This window comes from Octopus sinensis, linkage group LG2, assembly GCF_006345805.1.
Source record: "Octopus sinensis linkage group LG2, ASM634580v1, whole genome shotgun sequence".
Taxonomy (NCBI): domain Eukaryota; kingdom Metazoa; phylum Mollusca; class Cephalopoda; order Octopoda; family Octopodidae; genus Octopus; species Octopus sinensis.
This window is the reverse complement of record NC_042998.1, coordinates 98,794,310-98,806,809: the sequence shown is the minus strand read 5'-3', so window position 1 is coordinate 98,806,809 and position 12,500 is coordinate 98,794,310. Positions and strand designations below refer to the sequence as shown.

The window sequence follows — 12,500 nt, the reverse complement described above, 5'->3', positions numbered from 1 at the left end:
GAGAATAGTGAAGGGGAGAGGAAAAGAATTAGAGAAAGGATGAGAGAGAAAAATGAAAGGGGGAGAAGGGGAAATACAAAAATTAGAGAAAGGAAGAGAGGAAACAAAAGGGGAGAGAGAGAGAACAGTACAGAGAGTTGTATCAAAATTATTAAGATAAACTTACTCGGAAATGGATGCGTGGTGTTCAATCATATAATAATATGAATAATATGTATATATATATATGCATATATGCATACAGGACATCATAAAACGTAAACAACATGAAATATGGAATACAAAAACATGGAATATGAACTTTTTTTTGTGAACAACGAAAGAAACAAATGGAAAACAAGACAAGTAACATAAAGAAACGACCCTTCATCAGTTGTCAGCTGTTTATCTACCCCACATTTCGAACCATTATGACAAGATGTGTCTTCGAGAAAACAGCTGCTCCTGCAAAGCAAAATAAAATTTGGGATTTGCGGAGGGTCAAAGATGGTATCAAAAACAGGACAGTGAAAATAAACAGTAAGGGCTTCTAAGCCATAACAAGATATATATATATGTGTGTATGTGTATATATATTTTATATATATATGTGTGTATGTGTACATATATGTATATATATATATATATATATGTATATATATATATATATATATATGTATATATATATATATATATGTATATATAATATATATATATATATATATATATATATATAATATATATATATATATATATATATATATATATATACTTATACATACATACAAACAATGGCTTCTATACTGTTTCTATCTACCAAATTCATTCATTAGGTATTGGTCAGCCCTGGGCTATAGTAAAAGACACTTGCCCAAAGTGCTGTGCAATGAGACTGAACCTCACACCACATGGTTACAAAGTGAGCTTCTTATCTACACATCCATTCCTGTGTCTAAAATCATCAAATGCATCAGTTGAGATTGAATTTATATTGGCTGCTAGGGAGGAAACCGTGTTCACCATTGTCTAAAGAAAAAAAAGTGGGTTGTCATAACCAGAAGTCGTCCATTCTGGGTTGGAATGATGTTAAACGCCAACACAGGGTCAGAGCATTTTCTCTTTAAAGGTATTTTATGCTTCGAAGATATTTGTATTTGCATTGCATCTGCATATTCTTGATAGGCACTAAGAATTAATATAACAAAACATCTAGAGTAGATTTGATCTCAAAATATGAGTTAAGCCCTACAATTCTTCATCCACTTCACCTTTGCTGTCCCCTATTACACATATGTTCCTAAATATTAATCTCTTGCATGGATTCTGTACTTAAATATCTTATTCATTTTACGTTTTTTTACAGTATGTTCATCCGGCCCAAGCTGGTTAACATCATTGAAACATCCTGTTTGGTAAGTTTATTAGATTTTTGTCATCTTTCATAAACTTAAATATGTAGTTTCTGTTTCTCATATATGTCTATCAATATATATATATATATATATAAATGCGCCCTTTTAAAGCCTAGCCAGGCTCATGGGTCCGGTTTCCCGGTTTCTATGGCGTATGTGTTCCCCAGCTGGATGGGAAGCCAGTCCATCGCAGCGTTACTCATTTTTGCCAGCTGAGTGGACTGGGCAATGTGAAATGAAGTGTTTTGCTCAAGAACACAACGCGTCACCCGGTCCAGGAATCGGAACCACAATCTTACAATCATGATGCTGACACCCTAACCACTAAACCACATGCCTCTACACACACACACACACACACACATATATTTATACACAAAGTGATGAGCCTTTAACACTTAACAGTTTGCCTGACATAATCCTGAGAGGATGAGAGCTGAAGTTAACCTCTGCAGGATTTGATATCAGAGTTAGGAGAAATAATGAAAAATATTTTCTAGTACTTTGATGATTCTGTCAGTTGACCACAGGTCAGCCCAGCAGTTCTGGGTGGAGGAGGCAGGTCAATTTCATTGACCCTAGTACTTAACTGGTACATTATTTTACTGCCACCAAAAGAATGAAAGGCAAAGTTGGCCTTGGTGGGAGTTCACACTCAGAACATAAAGAGCCAAAACTAATGTTGCAAAACATTTTCTTTTTGCCAATGTTCTAACAATTCTGTCAGCTTGCTGCCTTATTTAGTAATAATCCTTTCTATTGTAGGCACAAGGCCTGAAATTTTTGGGGAGGGGATAAGTTGATTACATCGACCCCAGTGACTAACTGGTATCTATTTTATCGACCCTGAAAGGATGAAAGGCAAAGTCAGTCTCAGCAGAATTTGAACTCAGAACATAGTGACGGGTGAAATACCTCTAAGCATTTCATCCAGCATGCTAACGATTCTGCCAGCTCGCTACCTTGCCTTATTTAGTAATAATAAGAATGATTTTTAACATTGGCATGAGGCCACTCGGTTTAGTGGAGAGGTGCAGTTAACATAACTGGCTCCCAGTACTTGACTAGTGCTTATTTTAATGATTCTGAAATAATAAAGATCAAGATTAATATCAGAATAATAATAAAGGTATTATTATTGAATGAGAGAGCATTGCATGCCATCAAAGTGACACTGGTGTACAAATATACAAAGCTCAATATACCCATCATGACTACTTGTCTGATAAGGGTACACCAGGCACATGCATTACAATGATATGTGAGTGACATGGTGACCTTATATCAAGATAAACGGTGCATGAACTTGCAGGTGGGACCCAGTCGGAATTTTCTGAAGGTGGAGTAACCCATCTTACTCAAAAGGTCCCCGAATGAGGGTTTTTTAAGGTGAATTATTCAAACCCCAAAGAATTCATCTAAACACATGGTTATGATGCTCCCCCACTACTTCTGCTCATGATTAGAGTTGCACATATCGTCAGCCACTAGTGAGCTGGAAGAACCATTAGCATGCCAGACATAATGCTTAGCGGCATTTCGTCTGTTCTTATGTTCTGAATTCAAATTTTACTGAGGTTGACTTTGCCTTTCATCCTTCTGGGTTGATGAAATAAGTACCACTGGAGAACAGGGTTCGATGTAATCGATAAAATGCATAGTAGCATTTCGCTTGTCTTTAAATTTTGAGCTCAAATTTGAACTCAAAACTTAGACTTTGCATTTGATCCTTTTTGGGTTAATGGAATAAGTACCAGCTGAACGCTAGTGTTCATGAAATTGACTTACCCATTTCACACAAATTTTCAGGCCTTGTGCTTATAGTAGAATATAAAGACTTAGAGCAAATACTTTAAGGCATTTCTTCTGACACATTAACAATCTTGCCAGTCCACTGTCTTTAATAATAATCCCCATATATATATATATATATATATATATGTGTGTGTGTGTGTGTTTGTGTGTGTATAAATATATATATATATATCATCATCATCATCATCATCATCTTTTAACATCCGTTTTCCAAGTTGGTACGAGTTGTACAGTTTGATGGGAGCTGGCAAGCTAGAGGGCTGCGCCAGGCTCCAGTCTGTTTTGGCATAGTTTCTATGGCAGGATGCCCTTCCTAATGCCAACCACTTTACAGAGTGTACTGGGTGACTTTTATGTGGTGCTGGCACAGGTAATTTTTTTTTTATTGTGGCACCAGCATGGGTGCTTTTTACATGGTGTTGGCACACGTACTGTTTATGTGGTGCTGGCATAGATGCTTCCTATGTGGCACCAGCATGAGTGCTTTTCACATGGCACTGGCACAGGTGCTGGTTTCAAATGGTGGTACAAGGTCAACAGTTTTGGAGGTGGGATGAGTTGATTACATTGACTCTAGTATTCAACCTATTTTATTGACCTTAATAGGATGAAGGGCAAAATCAATCCCAGCAGCATTTGAACTCAGAATGTAAAATTGGAAGAAATGCCACTGAGCATTTTTTCTGCGACAGTAATGATTCTGCCAGCTTACCACCTTAGTAATAATTGCCCTAGGAAGACACTTGACAAAAATGGAAACAAGGTTGAAAGAAGAAAAACTCATAATAATGATAATGCCCTGATGCAGTACACAGGCACTGGCTTTCATGGCTTCTGATCTTAACTGATTGGAAGTATTACCATGTACATGTTTTGTCTTGGTATAAAAGATGGGCTACAGCAAATATTCTGCTCAATACCACAGATTTGCTTGTCAGTTGTTTGACCTTAACCAGTCGAGCATGTCCCTTAGTGGCTGATATGTCCCTTGATGACAATATGTGCATCTCTGATCGTGAGCAAAAGTTGTGGGGGAACATCATAGCCATGTGTTGGGATTCTTTGGGGTTTGAATAAACCAACTCTGGAAACATGGGTTTTTCGTTCATCATCCTTAGACAACCCTCATTCAGGGACCTTTTAATCAGGATGAGCTACTCAACTTGAAGAAAATCCTAACTGGGCCCCATCTGCTAGGTCATGCACTGTTTATCTTTATATGAGATCACCATGTCGTGCATATATGGTTGTGAGCATGTGTCTAGTGTACCCTTATCAGATGGGTAGTCATGATGGGTATACTGGGCTTTGTATATTTTGCCCCAATGTCACTTTGATGGTATGCACAGCTCTCTCACTCAATAATAATAATTCTTTCTACAATAGGCAGAAGGTCTGAAAGTTTTGGGGAAGGGGTTAGTTGATTATATCAATCTCATGTGGTTATCAGGTGCTCATTTCATTGACCCTCAAAAGATGAAAGGCAAAGTTAACTTCAGTGTCATTTGAACTCATAACATAAATCCAGAAGAAATGCCACTAAGTGTTTTGTCTGATGTGCTAATGATTCTGCCAGCTTGTTGCCTTAATGATAATAATATCAATGTCATCATCATCGTTTATCATTTGCCTTCCATGCTGGCGTGGATGGGACAATAATAATAATAATGAAGGCAGTAAGAGAAATATAAAGGAAATTGGAATAGAGTGCCCAGTAAAACTGTTACAAAAGGTTTGTTTCCTTGGTACAGCCAGAATAATCAGGAAAATAGCTGAAAAGAACAGATAGCATGGTACCGTAAGACTGCAAGTAGCAAGCTTGCTATGCATGCAAGACTCCAGGAGCTCCAACTAAACCTGTGATAAAAAGAAATGATGATAATAATGATAATCTCTGCTTATTTAGATACAAAAAGTTATTGTCCTTTGATGTCTCCGTTTGTGACTTTGATGCAACTTGTATAAATTAAAACAAAAGAAAATTATTATGATGATGATGATGATGATGATAATAATAATGATAATGATAATAATAATAATAATAATAATGATAATGTTTTTGCTCACTGCAAAGTCACACTCTAAAACATGATATGACCCCCAATGCTTATTTTTTTGACCATGGAAGGTCATGAAATAAATTCAACTCCACTAGGATTTCAATGCAGAATGGAGAATGGAGCAAAGCATAACTAAATATAGCGAAGTATTTTATCTAGTCTACATGCTACCACTTTTATTACTCTCTTGCTCTAGGTAGTAAAATCGGCAAATACCAAGAATTTTAATGAAAAGACCGATGAAGTCATCTTTCAATTACCAAAGAGTATGTAATAGTATATCTAGTCCAGAACACATGTGGCAGAAGTTTCTCAATAGTCTGGTTTCACTCTTAGTGGTCTGGTTTCAATTTAAAGCATGTTAAAAATGTGAGCTTTTATGCTTACGTATAAATAAATATAAGAAAATAATGTTTATAACTGAGTGTTAAAACTAGTGGGTTTATTTAGTATTTCTTTGAAATAATTGCTTCGGTGCTGTTATAGCTGTGTAGTTAAGAAGCACATAGTTTCAGGTTCAGCACGACTGTGTACCACTTTGGGGAAGTGTCTTCTACTCTAGCCCCAGGTTGACCAAAGCTTTGTGACTGGCAATGAGAGAAGACTGTCATTGCCAGCACAAATATGTGTGTGTGTGTGTGTATGTATGTATGTATGTATTTATGTATGTACATGTGTGTGTATGTATGTATGTATATATGTATGTAGGTATGTGTGTGTGTGTGGGGGTCTATCATCATCATTATCATCATCATCGTTTAACATCTGCTCTCCATGTTAGCATGGGTTGGACGATTTAACTGAGGACTGGCAAACCAGATGGCTGCACCAGGCTCCAATCTGATCTGGCAGAGTTTCTATGGCTGGATGCCCTTCCTAATGCCAACCACTCTGAGAGTGTAATGGGTGCTTTTACGTGCTCCTGGCATGAGGGCCAGTCAGGTGGTACTGGCAATGGCCACGCCAAAATGGTGTTTTTATGTGCCACCTGCACAGTACTGGCAACGACCTCGCTCAAATTTTTTTTCACATGCTACTGGCACAAGTGCTTTTTACATCCCACCGGCACAGAAGCCAGTCATATATATGCATATATACATATGAATGTATTATGTATATATGTATATGTGAGTGTGTGTGTATATATATATACACACATACATACATTCATATGAATACATGTATCTATATACATGTATGTATATCTATATATATATCTATATTTATATATAGATTCAGTTGAATTAGGTACTTAGGTTGAAGCACCAAGTCAGTCCGGTATTACCCTCACAGCTCGAAGTAGAGTAATGCAGTACAACCGTGTCAAGCAGCTCCATCTAATTGAACAATGCAATCATTACATCAATGTAATGTATTATGTTATGTGATGTTAGTCTGACTTAATCCTATTTGGTGATTACATTATTCTTTCCGTCTATGAATTTCTACCCCATTAGTCAAATTATGTATATTTGTAATGATTTTGAGATAACTAGTCTACTTTGACTAAATCTTATACCCACTAAGAACTATACAATCATGCATACAATGGTACCTGTAATATTATAACTTATAAAACCACTTTGGTAAGAATACCTTAAACTGTCATCATTACTTTCATACCCATTACACTTGTTAGGCTACTTTTATCTTTCCTGCCTTTAATTTTAATCCCATGCCTCTTTATACCCTTCAATCATTGGGCAATAAACTGCGCTTGCAAAGACCTGTCGAGGCAAGTGAAATCGTTGTCGTGGCTGATGACAGTACCACCTGATTTGCACCCATGCCAGTGGCACATTAAAAGCACCATTCAAGCGTGGTCGATGCCAGTGCCACCTGACTGGCTCTTGTGCTGGTGGCACGTAAAAAGCACCCACTACACTCTCGGAGTGGTTGGCATTAGTAAGGGCATCCAGCTGTAGAAACTTTGCCAGATTGGATTGGAGCCTTGTACAGCATTCTGGCTTGCCAGCCCCCAGTCAAACCATCCAATCCATGACAGCATGGAAAGCAGACATTAAACGACGATGATGGCAATGATATATGTATGTATATATGTGTGTGTGTGTGTGAAAACTAATTTCTGTGTGTCAATGTGTTACACTTAAACCCCCTCTCTCATAAGTCAATGACACTCCTACTGTTCTTCATGATGGGGTGAGAGTAGGCACAGAGATGGTGAGGGCAGTGGTGGAAACAGAGAGAGAGAGAGAGAGAGACAGAGAAAGAAAGAAAAAAGAGGGAGAGAAAGAGAGACAAAAAAATTTAGGGAGGGTTGATGATGTTTTATTAAAAGTAGTAGTGAAGATGGTGGCAGTGCAAGTAATAATAGAAGAGAGAGAAAGATTGGGTGTATGAGAGAAAGAGGGAGATGATGTAAAGCTTTGTTTAACTATGTCTTTGACAGAAATTCTTGTTGCTAACATACTGAACGCTATCGTTTTTCTTTTATTTTTTGCTTTCTTTACTACATATATATACATACGTGCACGCGCGCACACGTACACACATAAAATACCCTTTAATTGAAATAAAGTTTCCCCAAAATTAAACATATCTTGTCAATGTATCACACTTTTTCAACTCTAATAAATCCTATCTTCTGGAAGCACAAGGCCTCAAATTTTGGGGAAAGTGATTAAGTCGATTACATCAACCCTAATACATAACTGGTACTAATTTTATTGGCCCCCAAAAGGATAAAAGGCAAAGTCGACTTTAATGGAATTCGAACTCAAAACCTAACGGTGGATAAAATACCGCTAGGCATTTCACCCAGCATGCTAACGATTCTGCCAGCTCACCGCCTTAATATATAATATAATAAATGTGAATGTCAGTGTGTCACACTTTTTCAACTTTACTCCTAGAAACCATAACCCAAGATATCATACCAATTTGGAATCAGGCTAACTCCATGAGTAAATTAAAAACATTCTGGGTCAGATATGGACCTGCAATCTTGAAATTTTGGATTCCAATGTTTTCATTACTGTGATTGTTTTCGGTGATTTTTTTTACATGATTTTTTGTGACGAATATGATCATCATTGGGATATGACTCTGGAGGAAGCAATTGCGACAAATTCTCCTAAACAAGTCAAAGATCTGTTTGCAGATCTTCCAATTCAGATCTATAGTATATAGCTTAAAAGCCACCCAATAGTATATACATATAATTATATATATATATATATATATAATATATATATATATATATATCATATCTAGAAAATTGAAGTTTTCTTTGTGTATTTTGTGTGTTTGCACAAAAATTTATGTACTTAAATAACTTCTACATCTTTCATCTGATTTCTTAAAAAATTTATGTACAGCTGCTTTATATCCCAGACCCGAACATAGGCTACTTAGATTTTAAAAAATCGATATTGGGGCCTCTAGAGTGATGGGAAACTAACTATATATGATTCCTATTCATTTACATTAATCAGCTGTTTTATAATCTGTAGGGTCTTCCATACTTATTTAATCTTTTTTATAAAAGTGAAAGGATTTTGTATATTTATTTATTTCCACTGTTCACCAGTGACAGTAATTAGATTGACAAGGACCACTGAATGCATACATTTCCACTATTCTCAACCAATTTTCACCAAACTTTACACACACATTACTTATATCCCAAGGATGGTCATGCACTGAACATTTTGCTCAGGGTTCCCGCATAAGTGGACCTAAATGTACACAACTTTTTTGTATGTAGGGTTTTCCATACTTTTTAAATCTTTTTATAAAAGTGAAAGGATTTTGTCTATACATTTATTTCAACTGTCCATCTGCAATGGTTATTAAATTGACTATGAACACTGTATGCAGTGAATATCCAATACCAAACAATCTTAATCTCCAAATTTAAACTGCATTAAGTTTTGGCAAGCTTACCTTTACCTATTTTGAGTTACTTGAAACGTGATGCCCCATTCCCTCTTTTCTATTTGTTGATACCTTTGTTTACCTACCAATGCATTGTTTCACTTTAAGGATGCTTATTTACCCATCCATTATATTGTGAATGTTGTCCATTGTTTCAAATACATTTTAGCATTGTTGTTCTAGCCTTTTTTGAACAATCACATATGATTCATCCTGAAGAATCAACCTTTAAATAAGTGTTTTGCTTCCACTAGCAACAGCTACATGTATCTTTCAGAAAGCTCTATACCAATTTAACTTTATGCAGCATTCACTGTTAGTTTATGTGCAGGCTATGTGGGAAGACAGAATAAAGGGGCTTTTGTTAGCTTATCTCTCTAGAAAAAAGCTCCCTTTGCTGTTGAAAAAAAAAAACTTGCAGAGGGGAAGTTTCAACGTCTTCCTTCAATTTCATTATGCCATTTCTGATAAGAAATTTTGCTTTCATGTAAAACAACTATATTTTGTAGTGATTATCCGTAATCTACTCCCAAAATACTTCAGTAGCTCTACTTTGCATCGAGGGTGTAATGGGTGCTTTTATGTGACACCAGTATCTGCCATGACTACGATCCACTTGGCTTAATGGATTATCCTTCTCAAGCACAGCATATTGCCAATGGTCTCAGTCATTTGTCATTGCCTCCATGAAGCCCAGCACTTGAAAGGTGCTTTTTACATGCCACTGGTACAGATTGCTAGTTCCACAATGCCATGACTCCGTGAGACCCAAAGCTCAAAAGGTGCTCTTAATATGCCACTGACACGGTTGCCAGTTATGTGATACTGACAGACACAACTATGATTTTATGTGTGTGTGTGTGTGCATTAGTATCTATATGTTTGTCTCTCCCTAATTGATGTCATGTGATAGTTGTAAATGATTTGTCACCATCATTCATTTTCACTATTTTACTCAAATATGTCTAGTTGTGAGGAAATATTACCTTACTTGGAAGCAGGTGAGCATTGGCAAAAGGAAAGGCATTTAGCCATAGAAAAATCTACTTGAATAAAATGATGATGATGATGATAATGAATTACTTGGCTCCAATAGACTTTTGTTTGATTTTTACTATTGAAAGAAAAGTGTCAGGTTGGGTTGAAGCAAATTGAATTAAGCACATTATTCAATAGACTGTACCAGTGCTTGTAACTGATAAGCTCATGATACTGGAATTAAGAAGATGATGCCATATCAGCTTATCCACTGTACTTCAAAATTTCATCCTTATCATCATCATCTATTTTATTCATGTTTTACACTGGTTTAGTAAGTGTCAGTGCATTTTAATTCCATATCATCTCGACAGAAACTGAATATCCCGTATTCACAAATTCAGTTGAACTGACACCTAATTTTTACTTGGATTTTCTAAAAGAATTAATGTATCTGTAGCATATTTAAACCTTCCTTAAAAATTATAATTTGTTTCTCTTGTTTTTTAATGGTAAACCTATTGGTTTATTTCTGAAAACTTTATCCAAAATACCTGAAAGTGTAGCCTGTATTGTGTTTATATGGAAAGATAGTCACTCATCTGCTACTCATTGAAAATTGAAAGAAATTGGGATATGATGATTACTTAACACACTTTATATATGCACTTTTTATACTTTATGCACAGTTTTATAGACTTAAAATACAGCACTCATAAAATAAATATTCATTCTTATTTTTCCATTTTTTCCATAAACAAAACAAAATATTCCATACATATGATACAACCTTTAGTTAAATTGCATATATATATGCCACATAAATACGCATGAATATTTCATGGAATTGCACTTATGCACATGCGTTAAGTGATAAGTGATATAAAAAAACTTAGTTCAGTTAAAAAGAATACACTTTGCACTATGCAATCACCACTGCCCCCCCCCCCCCCATCACCACCACCACAATCATCATCTCTCTTTCTCCCTCTCTCCCTTCTCTCTCTACCCTTCTTTAACCTCACCATCAGAATATCCCCTCTGCTAAAATTATACCTCTAACTGTCTCTATATCACTAGCTCTTCAATTAACATTTTTTACCATGCCGTAAATATTATGCTCCCCCCACCTCATGTCATTTTTTTTATTCTCCTTCTGTCTCATTCTTCACCTTATCCTCTATTTCTCTCTCCTTTTTCTTTCTCCTCTATTTCCCTTCAACTAATCACATGAAAGTATTACAATTACATTCCCTCTACTTCACATCATGAATGCTTCTCCCTCTCTCTTTTTCTCTCGCCCTCTTTTCTTTCTCCCTCCTTTTCTCTAATCACATGAAAGTGTTACCAACAGGCTAAGTAACACAATGACATGCAGAATTACCATAAGATTGTTATTTTAAGGTTCATGCAAGTTGGCAGAAGATGGAAAAAAGCAGCCGCAATGCCTTCCTGTATTTAATTATGTTGTTTTATGTAGGAGTTCACCACCATCCCCTCAGTTTTGAAGTAGACAACATATATACACATCAAATAAAATGATAAAATTGACTACTTTTTATCCACAACTTGGTGGTGATAGTTTTGTGTTAGAATCATTATTGTTAAGCCAGTGAGCTGGCTGAGTTATTAACATGTTGGATGAAATGCTTAAAAGCATTTCTTCCAGGTTTCTTCATACTGAATATGTGTTCAAATATCACACCTAGGTCAAATCTTCTTTTCGTCTGTGTGAGTGTGTGCATATATTTATAGACATGCATGTATATGTATGTGTGTGTATGGATAAATATATATATATATATTCATGTATATATACATATATATCTATGTATATATATATACATGCATATGTATGTATATACATATATACATCATAAGTGGAAAGTGTAACCTCTCGAAAGAGCTGTTCTTCACTCCTGCTCCAGAGCGTCGGCTGCGGGGTCATTCTGAAACGCTCTATCTGCGACGATTTCATCTCAATCGAAGGAGAGGGGCTCTCTCCGTCCAGGTTGCGGATCCGTGGAATAAGCTGCCAGACGAGACGGTGAAGATGCCGACGACCGCTCGGTTCAAAGTCTCCCTTGACCTCAAGTGGCCTGAACTCTTTACATGAACACCACCCTGTACATAACTCCATGTTCCCCTACATGGCCTTGCTTTTTGCTTTTTGAGCCAAAAAAATTAACTAACTAACTAACATGTGTGCGTATGTGTGTATGTATATATGCATATATGTATATATATATATATATGTATGTATATATATGTATATATATATATATGTGTGTGTGTATATATATATATATATATATATATGTATATATATACTTCAACAATTGAGGGTAAAATTAATTAA

At 36.0% G+C, this 12,500-nt stretch overlaps 1 protein-coding gene across 2 annotated transcripts in view; it reads left to right on the top strand.

Annotated features, from left to right (window-relative positions):
• Window positions 1-12,500, top strand: part of LOC115225425 (protein unc-80 homolog) — a 318,484-nt gene that overhangs the window by 7,356 nt on the left and 298,628 nt on the right. For both annotated transcript variants that reach the window (XM_036498583.1, XM_036498580.1), the window contains exon 2: window positions 1,343-1,391. In XM_036498583.1, coding sequence (XP_036354476.1) covers window positions 1,343-1,391 — 49 coding nt within the window. The remainder of the gene's footprint in view (window positions 1-1,342; window positions 1,392-12,500) is intronic.